Genomic DNA, 18,103 nt, shown 5'->3' on the forward strand with positions numbered 1-18,103 from the left:
AGTGGGCCGGTTGGGAGGATGGTGGGTGTACCTTGGCTTGTTGGCTCGCTCCTGCAGCTCGGGGGTGCAGGGGGAGGTCATATGTTTCAGTCTGCTGTTTAGCGAAGTTCACAAATACCTGGAAACAAGAGAAGAGTGAGAGTAAGTGGACATTTCCAGAAAAATGGCATTCTATGCTCACCTGCCCACCCACTGTGTTCCGTGTCTCCACGGTGACGCACAGATCTCCAGGGTGGTTTGCACAGAAGCCCATCAGTGCCTCACACGTGATGGCTTCTCAGACTCTGAGCCACTCCAATGGAGTTCCTGCTGGAAGAGTCAGAGGTCTTAGCAGTCCAGTGCGGAAGCTTAAGGATGACAGGACGTGCAGACGAGCAGGGAGGTGAGCTCCTCAAAGGGTGGAGGTTCGCCTGTTCCCTCTGCTTTACTGAACGGTGTTCAAGGATTATATTAAGAACAAACCTTGGACTGGGAAGGTGGCTTAGGGGTAGAGAGCTTGCCTAGCATGCATGAAGCCCTAGGTTCGATTTCCTCAGTACCACATACACAGAAAAAGCCAAAAGTGGTACTGTGACTCAAGTGGTAGACTGCTAGCCTTGAGCAAAAAGAAGCTTAGGGACAGTGTCCAGACCCTGAGTTCAAGTCTCAAGACTGACACACACACACACACACACACACACACAAAAGAAATATACTCATTACCTGACTTCTATAACTATAACTTTATTGTACATCACCTTTATAATAACAATTAAAAATGATTAAAAAATTGGACATATTGTGCCTGCCTTGTGTGTTATTTGTTGCCTGTGCTGGGTATGGTGGTCTTGTCTCTGTCCTGGGGGCCCGGGGACTGACTTGCCTGGTCCAGTGTGGTCTGTGTGACTGAGTACTCTTCGATGAGCAGACTGTCCTTGTGAGAGATGAGCAGCTGGAAGATCCTGGCCAGGGAGGACGAGGAGACCTGGTACTGCAGCATGTTGTAGTGCCTCTCCCTCTGCACGCTGCCTGGAAAGTTGCCTTGGAAAAACTGCTCCACTGGATTCAGGTCGGGAAGCAAGTCATCCTTGGGGGATTTGATTTTCATTGTGACAATGTAGCCATCTCCAAACCTAGGGGTTGCATAGGTGTGGTACAAGTCTGTTAGTGGGTGGATCTAAGGCAGTCCCTAAATAAGGAGTAGAAACACACTGGGGAAAATGGGGATTAAAGGTTCATACCATTGACCTCTTGTTTAATACTTGGAGAAAAGAAGCTGGGTGCTGGTGGCTCACTCCTATAATCCTAGCTATTCATGAGGCAGAGATCTGAGAACCATGGTTTGAAGCCTGTCTGGGCAGGAAAGTCTGAGACTCTTATCGCCACTAAAACTACCAAAAAAGCCAGAAGTGGAGTTGTGGATCAAGTGGTAGAACATGCCTTGAACAAAAAGAAGCTCAAGGACAGTGCCCAGGCCCTGAATTCAAACCCCAGGACAGGCACCGAAACAAAAAACAACAACAATAAAAGAAAATCCTAGGAGAAAATAATCATGATGATTGTTAGAGGAACTCTGGAACAAACTTTTAGAGGTCTAAATATCTGTTTGGTAAAGGAGGGCAGACATATTTGCTGGACTCAGAGGTGGTTGTCAGTCCTGTCTATCATGAAGATCTGAAGGAACAGAGGGGAAGGAGCAACTCCAAGCACCCCTGCCCCCTTTCTCTTCCCCCCCGCCCTCCCCCCCAGCATGTAGGCACAAGGGTACTGACACAGGCTGGTGACTTTCACTCACATATTGATGTCCTCAAGGTATCTATCTAGTCTGCAAGCTTACTGTCTGTTCCAGAAATCAGGTCAAGTACTCATTTGCCAAATGCACTTCCTTTACCAGACCTTTTTTCCCCCATGTGTATGGATGGTGGTTTTCAGTGCACCCCATTCCACGGACCAGCTCTATGATAGTTTCCGGACTCTTGATGAGTGTATTAAATACACAAGTGACAGCCATACGTTACTCTTGCCCGGCTTATTATTAGGCAAGCAATGCGATGAGCATTTCATTTTAACTGACTGTTAGCTTTGGCCACACACCATATATCATAAGGAATTACTTATGATGGTTTACAATGAATGAGTATAGAATAATCCTATTCAAGAATTTTGACACAATTGGTTTGTCTTATAAAACAGGGTCTTTTTTTTTTTTTTTTTTGGTCTGTTGTGGGGCCTGAACTCTGGGCCTGGGTGCTGTCCCTCAGCTCTTCAGCTCAAGGCCAGCGCTTTACCACTTGAGCCACAGTACCACTTCCAGCTTTTTCTGCTTATGTGGTGCTGAGGGCCTCATGCATGGAAGGCAAGCACTCTACCACTGAGCCACCTTCCCAGCCCATCAGAGTCATTTTTTTAAACTTGAATATCTAGAAAGGCTCTCATGCCCTTTGCTCTTCCAATCATTCCTGTGTTTGTTGTGGACACTTAGGAAATAGGCCAGAGGTCTTCAATAAGTAGGGTGATACCGGGTTAGTAGTGATGACCTTCCAACACCCCAGCCAGACTCTGCAAACATCCCAACTCTAACCTCCCACCCAGAGGCTCTGTCTAGCCTTCAACCACAACAGCCCAATTCAGAGGAGTTTCCTATCAGCACAATGGTTTTTCCTTCTGCCTCTGGACCAAAAGGCCCTGTTGCCCTCAGCCTCTACCTCTGGGATGAGGGGGCCACACCCACAGAGAACACAGGACAATGGTAACCAAAAAGGTAGCCCCCTCCATCTGCTCACTTGTACTTGAGGTGCTGAATGGTACCCAGACACTGAAAAGTGCCCTTCACCATGATGGCCAGCCGTGTACACAGCGCCTCACATTCTTCCATGCTGTGGGGCAAGAGAGAAGAGGTGAGGTGGTAGTGGGGTTTGGGAAGACCCCCCTCCACCTTGCCCTGTCCTGGTGATCTCTTGCCTGTGGGAAGTGAGGACCACAGCCCTTCCTTCTCTGATGATGCTCACAATGGTGTTCCACAGCAGGCGGCGAGCCTGGGGGTCCATCCCTGTGGTGGGCTCGTCCTGGAGATTGGGAGAGAAGGCAGGTGAATGTGGACTTGAAGCTCAGCCTTTCTTGGTCACTATATCCTAACTGACTCCCTCTGAGCAGCAGTGATCTTTACAAAGGACAAGTGGACAGACATTTCCACAGCCAGCTGGTCCCTGGAGGTAAGATGGGGTACAGCAGGTGCAGGGTGCAGAGGCAGGAGGGGTACGTGTGAGGGGACATGAGGTACCCCTCTAGACTCATTTCAGCCTGAGCTTAGAATAGGACTGATGAAGACAATACTAAAATTATTCTTCCAAATGTGTGTGGAGGCCTACAGGGAGATTGCAAGTATGCTTGTAAAGGGGTCTGTGATCTAAACCCTCATAAATCTCAAGACAGCAGCCTGATGCCTTCTCTCAAGAAACTGAGATCTGAGAATCACAGTTCAAAGCCAGCATTGACAATAGGAAGGCCTGTGGGATTCTTATCTACATTTAAGTACCAAAAAGCTTTCAGTTGAACTATATAGCTCAAGTGGTGTAGTGCTCTCGCCTTGAGTGAAAAAGCTAAGAGACTGCTGCTCCTAGGTCCCAAGTTCAAGCCTCAATACTGGCACACACAAAACAAGAACAAAAAGACACTTCAGGCTACAGGAACCTAAAGGACCATCATTGGTGAGAGTCACAAAGCGTTTGAGCCAGATCAAGACTCCTGTCTACTTTGGATCAACTCTGATCTCCTGGGGAAGCAGTGACTTTTATTGATTGATTGTTGGCTGTGGGGTTTGAACTCAGATCCTGGGTACTATTCCTGAGCTCTTTTGCTCAAGGCTAGTGCACTACCAACTTTGAGCCACAGCACCACTTCCGGTTTTCTGACGGTTTATTGGAGATTAGAATCTCATTGACTTTCCTGCCTGGGCTAGCTTTGAACGGTGATCCTCAGATCTCAGCCTCCTGAGTAGCGAGGATTACAGGCATGAGCCACCGGCGCCCAGCTGGAAGCAGTAATTTTTTTGGGGGGGGCGGTCTGGTCATGGGGCCTGAACTCTGGGCCTGGGCGCTGTCCCTCAGCTCTTTAACTCGAGGCTAGCGCTCTACCACTTGAGCCACAGCACCACTTCCAGCTTTTTTCTTTTTGTTTATGTGGTACTGAGGAATTGAACCCAGGGCCTCAGGCATGCAAGGCAAGCGCTCTACCACTGAGCCACCTTCCCAGCCCCATGGAAGCAGTAATTTTTATCAGAGCGAGTAGGACCTCCCTAGTGTGAGCTTGTGGTCCCTCAGGAGACTTTCCAGCCAAGCTTTGCTATGACTTGCCTCTCCCACAAACACACACTGGGGTGCAACCAAGCAAGGCAGCATTTTCTAAAGCTCCTGGCCCAGAAGCTGTTTCCCCAGCTGAAGTGCCCTAGCTGTGAGGCCTGCCTGGCCCTGCAGGTCTGTGTTCTCACCAGCAGCACCAGTGGTGGGCAGCCGATGAGCGCAATGGCGGTGGAGAGCTTGCGTTTATTGCCTCCACTGTATGTGCCGGCCAGGCGGTCTGCATAGAGAGACAGCCCCAGGCTCTGAATACTCCAGTTCGCCACCTAGAGAAAAGAAAGAAGTCTCAGTCTGTGAAGATGAACACCTCTCCAGTCCAAGGCTGTGGGCTCTCAGATCGCTCCCCCAACCAGGATGGCACACCCAAATTAGGCTGGCTTTTGGGCTCTGGCACATGCTGCAGGGTCAGAGCCTCCTCCACACACAATCACAGGGTGCCTCGGTCAGCTTGGGACCCGACAGATGCAGCCCCAAGGGGCCATTTCTCACTGTGTTCTGGACTATGACTAAGCATGGAAAAGGAAGGGTCCTCAGGTCTCCTTGAGAAGATGGTAGGCTCAAGACCCCCATTGGTTCTACCCCTCAATAGAGTTACACCTGTGATCTTGGGCATCTAATGTGTACTTACAGAGCACCTGCTAGGAGCCAGCTCTGTGCTAGGCACTAGGAAGCCATTCTATCCGTCCATTTGTGCCTTAGTTATTTTCAGGATAGGGTCTCAGATGAGGCTCTGGCTGACCTGGATTGCAATCTTATTTGTGTTTCAGCAGATTGCTTGGATGACAGGTATGTGCTCTGGTGTCAAGCTATTGTGTTTCCTCTGTGGCTGAGGATGACAGGCATGTACTACTGTACCCAGCCATTGTTTGAGATGGAGTCTTGCAAACTTTCTAATTCATTTATTTTGCTTCAAGCCATCTCTTTCTTCCAAGTAGCCAGGACTATTGGTAGTTCCTTTTCATTTGTATTGATTTAGTTTATTTTTTAATTTCTCTGTGTGCCAGTCCTGGGGCTTGAACTCAGGGCCACTGTGCTGTTGCTGAGCTTTTGTGCCCAAGGCTAGCCCTCTTTCAAGTGAGTCACAGCTCCACTGCTGGCTTTTTGCTGGTTTATTGGAGATAAGTCTCATGAACTTTCCTATCTTGGCTGTCTTTGAACTGTGATCATCAGATCTCAGCTTTCCGAGTAGCTAGGATTATAGGTGTGAACCATTAGCTCCTAGCCTAGTTTTAATTTGAATACATAAAACATTAACATGCTTCTAAAAGTCAAAACTATGCAACAGAAGTCTTCCCATCTTCCTTTCATGTCGATTTCCTCTTATCACCAAAACCATCGTTTTCTGGTTTATCTTTCTTACGTTCTGTTTATAAAGGTAATTAGTCATATAACTGCCTTTTTATTTTTCCTTACTTTTTACATAAAAGTAACATTCTATGTGTTCCTTTTGAATTTTGAGTTTTCATTTAATAACGGGAAAACTCCATATCATTCACAGAGATCTTCCTCATTCTTTCTTTTCTATATAGCTGAATAAGATTTTGTTGTTAAGTGCCACAAATTATTCAGTTAATCTACTCTGCTTAAATGTTTAGATAAAATTCAACATTTCACAGCTACAAATTCTACAAGTAGCCTTTTGCACACATTTTTCATATGGTGGGGTGTGCATATCCAGGGTAAATGCCCAGAAGTGTCAGAGCTCCCTCAGTGGATAAATGCCTGCATAATCTGCTAGGTATGGGGTAGGGATTGTCAGGCCTGTGGTGTTCAATGCTCTGTTCTAACTTCCTGGGCAATACATGGCACCCACTAGGAATCTGTTGGGATGAATGGATGATCGCTACAGTTTTCCATATATAAATAAAAGCACTCTATAGAAGGGTTACCAAACTTACCAAACTCCTCTAGTGTGTGTGTGTGTGTGTGTGTGTGTGTGTGTCTGTGTCTGTCTGTCTGTCTGGCCTGTTCTAATGGGGCTTGAATTCAAGGCCTTGCTTAGCTTTTTCACTCAAGACTGGTGATCTACCATTTGAACCATACCTCCACTTCTGGCTTTTTTTTTCTGGTTAATTGGTGATAAGAGTTTCTTCGATCTGTCTCCGCAGGCTAGCTTTGAACCAGCCTCCTGAATAGCTAGGATTACAGATGTGAGTCATTGGTACCTGGCTCTGGTTTGCCAAACTTTTTATATAATCACAACAAAGCATCTTTTACCTTCTCAATTTCTTCCGCGGGTACACCCCGGAGCCGGGCATAAAGGTAGAGATGTTCTCGGCCTGTGAGCAGGTCATCAATTGCATCAAACTGAGGACAGTAACCCATTCTTTGATGGACGTCTGAAATATCGGTTAAGATGCTGTGAGAAAAAACAGCCGTTAGGTGGAGAGGCTTCTGCTAGTGGTAAAATCCTCTTTTCTTCCCCACTCTACTTTAGAAGTATCTTGGCATTTGGAAGTCAATTTGGAGACCCTTTGGTTAGCAACATGAACTTTGGGAGTTTTGAGCTCTGAATCTAGTCAGATTCTTCCAAGACATTTTTTTTTTTTTCAGTTGCGGGGCTTGAACTCAGGGCCTGGGTGCTGCCCCTGACCTCTTTTTGCTCAAGGCTACTACTCTATCACTTTGAGCCACAGCTCCACTTCTAGTTTTTGAGTGGTTAATTGGACATAAAGGTCTCAGGAGACCTTTTCTGTCAGGGTTGACTTCAAACCACAATTCTCAGAGTAGCCTCCTGTTAGCTAAACTAGGATTATAGGCATGAGCCACTGGCACCTGGCTGATTTGGACATTTGTTACCCAAAAGTCAGCTTTGGTGTAGGATTAGATCACCTCATTTGTGAGTTTAAAAACACTTGAAGATCAGCTTTAAGGGAATGGCTGATGCTTTTTAATCCTTTCAGACATTTGGGAAAAAGCCAGAAAAGATAGATGCTTATTGGTAGAGATTCAGACAATAGCTACTCAGAGTAAGAGCTTGGCAGGGAATATAGTCAAAGTGAATTGTTTCCACCAACTCCTTTGACAAATGTATTCCTTCTCACTAGAAAATACATTGACTTGAGAAAAAAATAAACCATTGATCAATTATTTAGGTCTAATCTCCCTTGATAGCGTTAAGCTGTTGACTAGAGACTGATGCAACAGGAGGGGGGAAAGGGGGAGGGAGGGAAAGGCTGAAGGCTGCGGCAGTTCCTCACTGTTACTAAAGCCACTTAAGGTGTGGTTAGGGAACGTTACCAAATTCACTGGAGCTACTCCACCAGACAATCCCAACCTTTTAACCTAAAACTTCTTTTTGACTTCCAGCTCAGTCCTGGTCATCAGATAGTGTCTTACACAAAACTTGATGACACTTGGCAAGGTTTCATGACATCTTCCCCAACTCTTCCTCTCTATAATTCCTCTGGTTATTATCAGACCAGCAGGACCAGCAGATGAACTAGGTTTACCCATGATCTGGTTCCAGTCCTGCCAGTGTCTTTTTTTTTGTCAGTCGTGGGGGCTGAACTCTGGCCCTGGACACTGTCCCTCAGCTCTTCAGTGCTAGGTGAGTGCCCTACCACTTGAGCCACAGCACCACTTCCAGCTTTATTCTGCTTATGTGGTGCTGAGGAATCAAACCCAGGGCTTCATGCATGTGAGGCAAGCACTCTACCACTGATCCAACTTCCCAGCCCTTACCAGTGTTTTTGTGATAGCCCAGCAGGGATGGCCATGGGAAGCTGGGCAAGTGGATATATTCTATCTGAGCACTAAAATGTGTTCAGGAACCCCTTCCCATCAGGCATTGGGCTTTGCAGAGGAAAGGGAACCCCGCCCAAGCAGATGCTGGCAGATGTCAGCAGTGCCCATCTCCACTTCTAAAGCAGAATCCAGAGTTCCTTGGGTCAAATCTGCTGTGTGTCAGCTTTGCTATTCAGAAGCAGCCAGCAGAGAGTCAAAGGAAAGGTTGTCCTCTGTGCTGTTCCAGGGAAAACCACTCTGTCTCAACACTAGCAGAGGGCAGCAGGGAGCTTCCAGAAGCTGAGGGCACAAGCCTCTTGGTCTGGCCAGGAAAGCACTGGCACACAAAGGACCAGTGCAGATTAAGATTCCCCGAGGGTCCTTGCATGAGGTCATATCTAGAAACAACCCAGAGAGAAGACAGAAATGGAACTTCCCTATAGGAGTTCTGAACCTTGGACCCAGGATCACAAATGTGCTTCAGGTCTGAGTAAATTCCCTGAAACCTGCTGCAAAAATGTGGAGGGAGCTAATGGGAGAATCGGATGTATTCTTACACAAGAAGAAGGTGGAGGGGCTTGCCAGAAGCTCCAAAGAGTCGATGGCACCAAAGAGATGAAGAACCACTGACAGAGCTTCTAGAACTTTCCAGGGATCCATGCCTATGCCACACTTTCTTAACACAGTTGAGTTCACTTTTCCAGTGGGTTTATGTCTTATACTTTTATTTGTTGGTTTCCTTATTTTAGTTTTTTGGTTTGTTTTGAGATCGGGTCTCACTATATAATCCGGGCTGTCCTTAAACTCATCATTCTCCTGCCTTAGACCCCCAAATGCTGGGAATGCAGGCATATGCTACCACACTTGGCCTTTGTCTTGTACTTTATTTTTGCTCTCAGGCAAGTTCAGTCCTCTGCACAGATCTTTCTGAGTTCCTCCTAACTTGGGGTCTGAGAGTCACCTTTCCTACATTGGGTCAGGGACATACGTAAGGCCAGGACCTGTGAGAGCAGCTTGAGACAGGAAGGGCAGGGCGCTCACCTTTTGCCTGCCACCGTGGCATCACCAGAGGTCACTGTGGTATCCCCAGTGAGCATCTTGAATGTGGTGGTCTTTCCAGCACCATTCACTCCCAGGAGACCGAAGCACTAGGAGGAAACAGAACTGTCCTCAGGCTCAGGGCTGAGCTGGCCTTTCAGACCTAGACTGTCATTCAAAGGCTACTGTCCATGTATGGCCACATACACAAAACATCCAGTGTCAGCCAGCATGGGCTCTATGTATAAAGCATGCTGGACTCAGAAAACTGAGAATGAAAAAAAAAAGACTGAAAAAAAAGCTCATAATGTATTTCTGCATTGAAATAATACTATGTGACAGATATTGGGTAGCACAAAAGCATTATTAAAATTAATTTTACCTACTGTTACTTTTTTCATGTGGCTACTAGAAAAATTTACGCTATACCCATGCTCACATTATAACCCCATTGCATGCTGGGAGAAGAGTGGTGGCCAGGAGCTGGTTTTTGGAAGCCCTTTCTTGCTAGATTACAGGGTACTTACTTCTCCAGGGTGAATCCCGACACACAGCCTATCTACTGCTGGGCTGGTGGAGCCTGAATACACCTGCGAAATCCAGAGAGAATAGGCTAAGGATGAGGCAGGATTAGAGCAGATGAGACCAAAGGACATTTTTCCCCCAATATTGGAGTTTGAACTCAGTGTTTCACACTGAGTCACATGCCCAATCCTTTTGCTCTCGTTATTTTTCCGGTAGGTCTCACGCTTTTGCCCGGGCCAGCTTGATCCTTCTATTTAAGCCTCCCATGTGGCTAGGATGGAGGCATAGGCCACCATGCCCAGGTTACTGGTTGAAATGAGGTATTGCTAACTTTTTTGTTTTGTCTTAGGTGGTCTTGAACCATGATTTTTCCCAATTGCCACCACCCAGGTAGCTGGGATTATGGGCAGGAGCTACTGCTCTTGGGTACAAAGGTTACTATGGACATGGGCATTCAGAGAGGAGCAGTGGGAAGGGACTCATGCAATGCAGAACCACAGTGGTTCTGGAGGTCAGCTGGAGTGGTTCTTATTAATGCAAATACTAGGGACAATGCGTGGAGACCAGATGCTTTTATAATCTGGACATGGTGATGTCACGTAAATTAGGAAGACAGACTATGTGTGCAAGCACACTACCTAGTCTACAGGAATAGGACAATCAATATTGTGTCCTCTGTGGGAAAAAGCCAGCACCTCTGAACTAACATGCCCTCTCCTTCCCTTACCTTGGTTAGTTCATTTAATCTTAAAATATCACTTGTATTTCCCCCACTAATAATTCGTTGTCTCTCTTCAGCCACATCATCATCTTCATCAGTAATGGGCTCCCTGGTGGGTTTGGCAATCCTAGAGGAAAGAAAGGGGACAGGAAAGGATTGAGGTGGGTGTATAGAGCCTTTGGCACTGTCCTTGTCTTTCTTTTACTTGTTAGTTGGCACTGGGATTTGAACTTGGGGCTTTGTGTTTGCTCAACTAGTTTACTTGCTCAGCTGGTGCTCTAGCACTTACTCCATGCTTCCAGCCTGCTTTTTTGCTGGTTATTTTGGACCCACCCTTGCCTGGCAATTAGTATCCATAATTACTCCCTGTTTTCCCCTTTCTTGCCTCTACTCAAAACTAACTTGCAAGCTGGGTGCCAGTGGCTCAGGATTGTAATCCGAGCTACTTAGAAGGCCGAGATCTGAGGATTGCGGTTCAAAGCCAACTTGTGTAGGAAAGTCCGTGAGACTCTTACCTCCAATTAACTACTCAAAAACCAGAAGTGGCACCATACTTCTCAGCCACAGTGACAGCCACAGCTCAATTGGTAGTGCTCACCTTGAGCTGAAGAGCTGAGGGACAGCGCCCAGGCCCAGAGTTCAAGCTCTACAACCCACAACAAACAAAAAACTAACTAGCAATGTGGCCTGCTTTGCTTCTTTTTTCATGGATACATTAACCAATTCCTGGATACTTTTGCTCTTTACTGTGCTATCATCCTATTAATTAATTTGCTATCATCCAATTTAAAATGAGTGTAGCCAGGTGTGCTAGGCTCCAGCCTGTAATCTTAGCAAATCCTCAGCAATAAAGCAGAAGTCTTCAAGATTCCATTGCAATTAACCCACAAAAGGCTGGACTAGAGGTGTGGCTCAAGTGGTAGAGTACCAGCTGTGAGCAAGAAAGCTGAGCAAAAAGCACAAGAGTTCAAGCTTTGGTAACCTCACACACACCAAAAGACAAAACAAACCAAAGCACAAGAAGACAACCACCACAGCAAAACAATAAAATGAGTATATGGAATTAAATGAGAAATTGAGACAAATAACATTGCAAACAGTTTAAATTTGAGAACTGGCCCTAAATCTAGCATGCCAGGGCACTGGCCCTGAGCCTTTGAAATTGGTTCTCAAGGCTAGTTCTCTACCACTTGAACCACAGTTACACTTCTGGCTTCTTACTGATTAATTGGAGATAAGAGTCTCATAGACTTTTCTGCCTGGACTGGTTTTGAACAGTGATCCTGAGAGCTCAGCCTCTTGAGTAACTAGGATTACAAGCATGAGCCACTGGCACCTGGCTTAGCATGCAGATTTTATAACCTTCTCTCCCTGTAAAATGCAGAACCCTTCAGGCCTTGAGAATTTAAAATCCTTCGCCAAATGGGGCTCCTGAGGAAGGAGATGATCACCCTGGAGCACGGTCTGGTGGTAGCCTCAGGATGTGGGAAGCCGTACCATCGGGTAAGGAAGAAGTGGTGCTGGATGAGGAGGGTCAGGAGGAGGTATGCCACACCTTCCACTGCCATGGCAACTAGGTTCTTCCCAATCAGGTTCCACTGGAACGGATTGGAGATGTGCTCCTCTCCTGTGGAGAGAGGCCACCAGACATCAGCAGGAATTAAGTCTCTGTCAGTGACCCCAACTCACCCCTAAGACTTGGCTACAGCCTGAGGCCCGCTGAACTGAATGTGAGGCAAAGCATGAATGAAGTAAGACCCAAACACACGTTGTATCTTGCATCCTCAAGTCAGAATGGGGGAGAGTAAAAGCCTCCCTGCCCCCCTTCGCTCCCCACCCCCCAGCCTCTGGGTCTCCAATGCCACTCACCAAACCGAGCATAGACCTCTGTCACAGCCTGGCTCAGCGCCAGGTCAATAAGTCCCCGGCCAAGGCAGAAGTGGGGAAAGATAATGAGCAGCTTCCTCAGCATGGTGTTGAACCTAAGCAGTGTCTGAAACAAAGAAGGATGGCTGCTGGAAGTGGGGGCAGAGACTGATGGGTTCTCCTGAGCAGGTGGGTCTGGGCCCCCTCAAATTAGGCCTGGCAGGGTTGGGGGCTGCAGATAGAGGTGTCCCTGCAATCAGGCTGGCCACAGGATGTAGAGGGCTTGACAGGGAATTCAGAAAGTGCGATTAGGCCAAGGAAGTTCTCAGGGAAGAATCAAACCATGACCAAGGCTCCCCATAGGTTTCTAGTGAAGAGCAGCTGGAACCTTTGTCTAGCCAGGCAGCACTTTTGAACACTTGCTGTGCTCAGTACTTTGTGAACACGGTGAAGAAGGCACACATCACTTTCCTTAACTCTTAGCCACTTGGAGAACAATGGAAGTAATCTATCAAGGAGCCATGGCCCTCGCGTAGACTCCCTCCGCCATCACACAGAACCCTCTAAGGCTGCTGGTATCAGGGGCCTCAGCAGCTGCCAGGATGTAGCCAGGCATGAAGCACAAGGAAACATGACTAGGTATATGCTTGTGGAAGAGGTGAGGCTGGCCAAGCTCTGGTGGGCCAGGGCTGCCTTCCCCATATGGCTGATCCCTACCTCATAGCCGCTTACCTCTCAAGTACCACTCCTTTGCTCAGGTTCCCTCCTCCTTCAGCCTACCCTTTTCCATTCCTCCCAGAATGCTCGGTACTCCTTTGTCTCTCAGCCTCTGAATCTCTATTATCTGGTAGTTAGTTTTTTTCTTTCCTTTCTTTTTCTTTTCCTTTTCTTTTCCCCCTCCCTCACTCCCTCTTTTCCTTCCTTCCTTCCTTTTTTCCTTCCTTCCTTTTTTCCTTCCTTCCTTCCTTCCTTCCCTCCTTCCTTTCTTTCTTGTTGGTCATGGGGCTTTGGTAGTTAGTTTTCTTAGCAGGAAAGCATATACATTTTCCTGCTGCTTTCTGACAGATCTTGCCCTTGTTTAGAGAACTTGCTCACATGGCTCCTTCCCTTTTAAACCTTCTCAGAATCCCATGGCAAATTCCCATCCCTATCTTATGATACCACCTTCACAGGAATGATTGATTGATCAGCCAATCAGTGGCTCAGGGATGAGGTCCTCTGCAGGGATGAGGTCCAAGTTATTTCTGTGTTTTTCTAAACACCTTGCTTATAGCAGGTTCTTCATTATTTAGTAAATGGACTAAAATGTGCAGGCCAAATTCAACTTGAAAGATTCTCCTAACCCCTGCCACCCAGCTCCCTGGCCTTTTACCACCCTTACTCCTTTGACGTGCACAAAATCTCATACCCCGTTCTGTGGCTTATGTCAGTTGCTCACCTGACGTGCTGGTCATTTCTGACTAGAACAGGAGCTCCTGGGGACGAGCGGGTCACACTTATTTTTTTACTACTAGCTCAACTATCACACTTATTTATTTTACTACTAGCCCTACTATCACACAGTATTCACAAAGCAGAGATGGTGGCTTCTGGGACTGGGGCTCCTCCCATACATATGAAACCAGGAATGTTTGTGGCATCTGAGATTAGGCTTGATGAGAGGGTGCGAGCTCAGTAAATGTATGATGTGGCTGTGGGGGGAGAATGTCTTGGATGGCTCTTGGCTGGCCATGGAATTTTTCTGAAGTAACACATTCTCTGAAGACTGTATTGAGTGTCTTGGGCTTGTGACAGAAACAGCTGTAATGAGCATGGTCATCTAACAGCCTGTGCTGACTGTGATGCACCATGTTTCTAACATTCATGGGGCTGATGGATTTCATTTCTTGCTTGGTAGCCACAGAAAGACTGATTAGGACTGGGATGAGCTGGGCTTCAGCATGGCTCTGCTTAGTAAAGATGGGCTGGCCTGTTGGACCCTCTGGACTATGATATGAAGGGCCAGTGAGGGAAGGAAAGGCCAGCAAGACACCTGGTATTCAGGCACATGGGTGTGGCAAGATACTGTGAGGACAGCCGTGGTAGACTGACACAGAAGCCGGGGCTCCAGTAGTTACAGCTCTGAAGACACTGCCTTTTTGTTTCTCTCTCTCTCTCTCTCTCTCCCCTCTCTCTCTGGTCAATAAGTCAGGGGGTGTGGACAGGACAATTGGACCTTATAGCTCATACAGCTGAGTCAGCTACCACAACCATGATTTCCTACTCCTGTCTGTGGCATTAACTTGGGTACAGGATAGTATGTATTAGTGTGATCTGTATAAAAATGTGGAGGAAAGGATATTTTATGAATTTGTTTATCTGTCTCCAGAACATGTATGAGAAACTCAAATAAGGTTGCCTATGGAGAAGGGAATAGGGTGGATCAGAAATAGGAGTAGGAAGAATTTCCATTATTATAACTTTTTGTTCATTGTACATTTTGTTGAAATTACCTGAATGTGGAGTGTGTGTGTGTGTGTGTGTGTGTGTGTGTGTGTGTGTGTAAAACACACAAGGAAGCCTTGAAGAAAATAAAAAAGTTGAGTTGGCTGGGTGTCAGTGGTTCACACTTATAATCCTAACTACTCAGGAGGCTGAGATCTGAGGATTTCAGTTCGAAGCCAGCCCAAGCAGAAAGTCCATGAAACTCATCTCCAATTAGCCACCAAAAAGCCAGAAGTGGAGCTGTGATTCAAATAGTAGAGTGTTAGCCTTCAGCATATAAGCTCAGGGACAATGCCTAGGCCCCAAGTTCAAGTCCCAGAACTGGTGTATACACACACACACACACACACACACACACACACACACATTACGTTGGTGGGAGGTCATTTCTAGCTTGTAGGTTAAAAACCCCTAATGCTCTGTGCATTCTCACTGAGCACATAAATCAGTGAGAAAAGAAGGAAGGATGAGAGGGCTGGGGAGAGGGGAGCAAGGAGGCAACACTCATCTATGTAGTGAACATCTCTATAGACAATGCTTGCATAGGCCTTGCTTGATCAGCCCATACTTGCCAGTGTCCTATGAATCAAAGAGGCTGAGAAAGTCATACTCACCCTGTTATTCTCAAATAACTCCAGGATGAAGGTGATGGCACTGCTGTTGATGCCGACAAACAGATTAGCACAAGACAAAGCCACATAAGCTGTGCTGGGGACATCGAACAGGAAGGATGCTGGGTACATCATGGGGATGACAGCCCATCTGTGTGAGATGACACCACTCAGGGGGAGGGCTCCAAGTTCTATTCCAGCAGCCAACCCTCTGGATATAATGCATTTCCCCCTCATGATAAGACGTGACATGTTGGAACTGGCCAGAGTCCCAGGAGCAAAAAGATATTGCATCCCTGGGTCTCTGTGTCTCTTCTTTAAATGGAGATGATAATGCCACCTCATCAGTTTGGTGAGGAACAAAAGGGATGCTAGCTGTGTGCGTACTGTGTGAATTGCAAAACCTTCTGTAAAATAAGCAGTGTTTCCCACTCTAGGCTAGATCATCTTTGCTGGCCAGTGTACAGGAATCTTCTATTTACAGGGAGATGAATGGAGATCCTTACTTTGGTGAGCCTCTCTTGGCCCACACAGGAACGGATGGGCATCATTATTTCCATTTTTCACAGATGAGTAAACTGAGGCTCAGAGGAGTGAATTACTCATCCATAGCTAAGCTTACAGCAAGTGGCCAGACTGGGATAAAGTTACTGGCTTTACTCTACCATGCAACTGGATCAGACCCTGTGTGGGTCTCTAGCCTGGCTCAGGAGCTTCTTTCTGGCTGGGGTCTCCTACTGTGCACAAGTAACTCTTGGGCCTGTACAGATGGAGATCGTGATGGGCAAACTGACCACTGAAATAGAATCAGGGCTAGAGAGAAACTGAGGAGTGAAGGATTTCCAGACTTTGGTCAAGGCCATAGTCTCTATTGGTCATAGAAGAGCCAGACAAATGGAGTTTCTCCAGTGTCTCTGAATGGCCGAGACCTCAGAATCATCTCCAGTGATGGTGGAGGTGGCAGCTAGACAAACTTCCGATTAGCAGCTCAGCTCTTCCTGGCATAGAAATGAAACGTGTGCAAAAGTGACCACCACTGGAAGATCCAGGATTCCATCAGAAGGCACCAACCCCTCCTCTCATCACATTTTGGCATCTTCCTTTGGTGGCATTAAGTAGGGGCCCAAATGACTCACCCATACAGCATGAGCAGGGCAACGAGGGCAGGAAGGTTTTGGGGAGACGTGTAGGCTTTCTTCTGAAACCCGATGAAGATGCCCACCACCAGCCCTGCGCTCACAGCATAATTCATCTTGAAGAGAGAAGACAGCAAGTCACAGAGCCTCAGGGATCTCTGTCTTCAGCTCTGGACAGTGAGGAGTTGGACAAAGTCCCCCTCCAGCTCTTAGGGACTAGATTGATTCCACTAGTCATTCTTGATTAGCAAGCAGTGAAGCTGTTCTGAGTTTCCCCTTCCCCGCCCACCCCCTGCCCCCCCGTCCCCCGAAGTCACATAGATGCTGAAATGTTTTCTGAGGAACATAGTTCTAAAGCTATTATTAGGACAGACATGAAAATATGGGCAGCCTTTAAAGCTGGGTTCTGTACAGTATGAAACCTTGGTGAGGGGGAGGAGGGCACCCCACTGAAGGTGCTTGGGGTTGGGATAAGGAAGGTATTCATATAGGGTACCCATCAGGTGTGGAAGATCAGAACCAGGATGGAAAGGCAGAAGGTCTCCACACAGCAGGGGGAGAAGGGAGGGGAGGCATCCATACAGGGAAGGGTTGGTGGCAACGATGGGGCTTTCATTGACATCCTTTATACCTTACCTCCATCCAGGTATCTAGTTCTCTCTCTCTCTCTCTGGTTCAATTGTCTGACAAACTTGTTTACTACTTGTGTGGCAGTAAATAAGTGGGTCACCTGGACCTTGGCATATGAAGGCTATTGTCCACAGGAATCCTGTGTCAGGGTTCAAGGAAGATTGTTGGCCAGGAAGGGATAGAGAAGGTGCAGGGCCAGTCTGTAATGGGAGGGACAATGCCAAGGAGCATGGGGACACAAGAGGACACAAAGGCCACCTTGAAGGGATTCTCACTGGCTACAGAGGTAATCTGCCTTTCTTATTAATTGTAATCCATTGATTAACACAGGAACACTGGCTACATACAGATCTAAACAAGTAAATAAACAAAGGGAAAGTTTGGCAACAAACTAGATATCTGCCTATCTTCAGGTATCCTGATGTTCAGCATCTTCCTTCCTTCCTTCCTTCATTCCTTCCTTCTTTCTTCTCTCTTTTTGTTTCTTTCTTGTATGCTGCTATTGGAACTTGAACTCAAAGCCTCACATTCTTGTTTGGATTTTTTTTTTTGTCGGTTGTAGGGCTTGAACTCTGGGGCCTGTGCACACACTGTCCCTGAGCTCTTCAGCTCAAGGCAAGCACTCTACCATTTGAACCACAGCACCACTTCCTTGTTTAGAATTTTTGCTCAAGGATGGTGCCATACCACTTGAAACACAGCTCTATATTTGTTTTTTTGGTGGTTAATGGAAGGTATTTGAGAGTCTCACAGACTTTTCTGCTCAGGTGGCATCGAACTTTAATCCTCAGACTCAGTTTTCTGTACTAGGATTACAGGTGTAAGCCACCTGCACCTGGTATCAGCATCATTATTAAAAGCATTATTGGAAGGAATCTATGATGGTCACTATCAGCTGGTAATTTTATCATGTTGGTCTTAGAATGTTGAAAAAAAAAAGGATCTTATTGCTCAAGAGACCTAGAAGGGGCTGGGAATATGGCTTCATGGTAGAGTGCTTGCCTAGCATGCATTTAAGACTCTGAGTTCAAT

General features: G+C 46.8%; 1 protein-coding gene across 1 annotated transcript in view; it reads right to left on the reverse strand.

Annotated features, from left to right (window-relative positions):
• Positions 1-18,103, reverse strand: part of Abca4 (ATP-binding cassette, sub-family A (ABC1), member 4) — a 127,803-nt gene that overhangs the window by 1,603 nt on the left and 108,097 nt on the right. Inside the window, exons 37-49 of the mRNA XM_013018245.1 lie at positions 16,442-16,557; positions 15,309-15,456; positions 12,214-12,337; positions 11,842-11,971; positions 10,351-10,471; positions 9,626-9,688; positions 9,102-9,208; positions 6,552-6,693; positions 4,466-4,600; positions 2,941-3,044; positions 2,763-2,855; positions 863-1,112; positions 32-118 (exon numbers count right to left, since the gene is read on the reverse strand). Coding sequence (XP_012873699.1) covers positions 32-118; positions 863-1,112; positions 2,763-2,855; positions 2,941-3,044; positions 4,466-4,600; positions 6,552-6,693; positions 9,102-9,208; positions 9,626-9,688; positions 10,351-10,471; positions 11,842-11,971; positions 12,214-12,337; positions 15,309-15,456; positions 16,442-16,557 — 1,620 coding nt within the window. The remainder of the gene's footprint in view (positions 1-31; positions 119-862; positions 1,113-2,762; positions 2,856-2,940; positions 3,045-4,465; positions 4,601-6,551; positions 6,694-9,101; positions 9,209-9,625; positions 9,689-10,350; positions 10,472-11,841; positions 11,972-12,213; positions 12,338-15,308; positions 15,457-16,441; positions 16,558-18,103) is intronic.

The sequence above is a fragment of the Dipodomys ordii genome, unplaced genomic scaffold (genome assembly GCF_000151885.1).
Source record: "Dipodomys ordii isolate 6190 unplaced genomic scaffold, Dord_2.0 Scaffold39, whole genome shotgun sequence".
NCBI classification, from domain to species: domain Eukaryota; kingdom Metazoa; phylum Chordata; class Mammalia; order Rodentia; family Heteromyidae; genus Dipodomys; species Dipodomys ordii.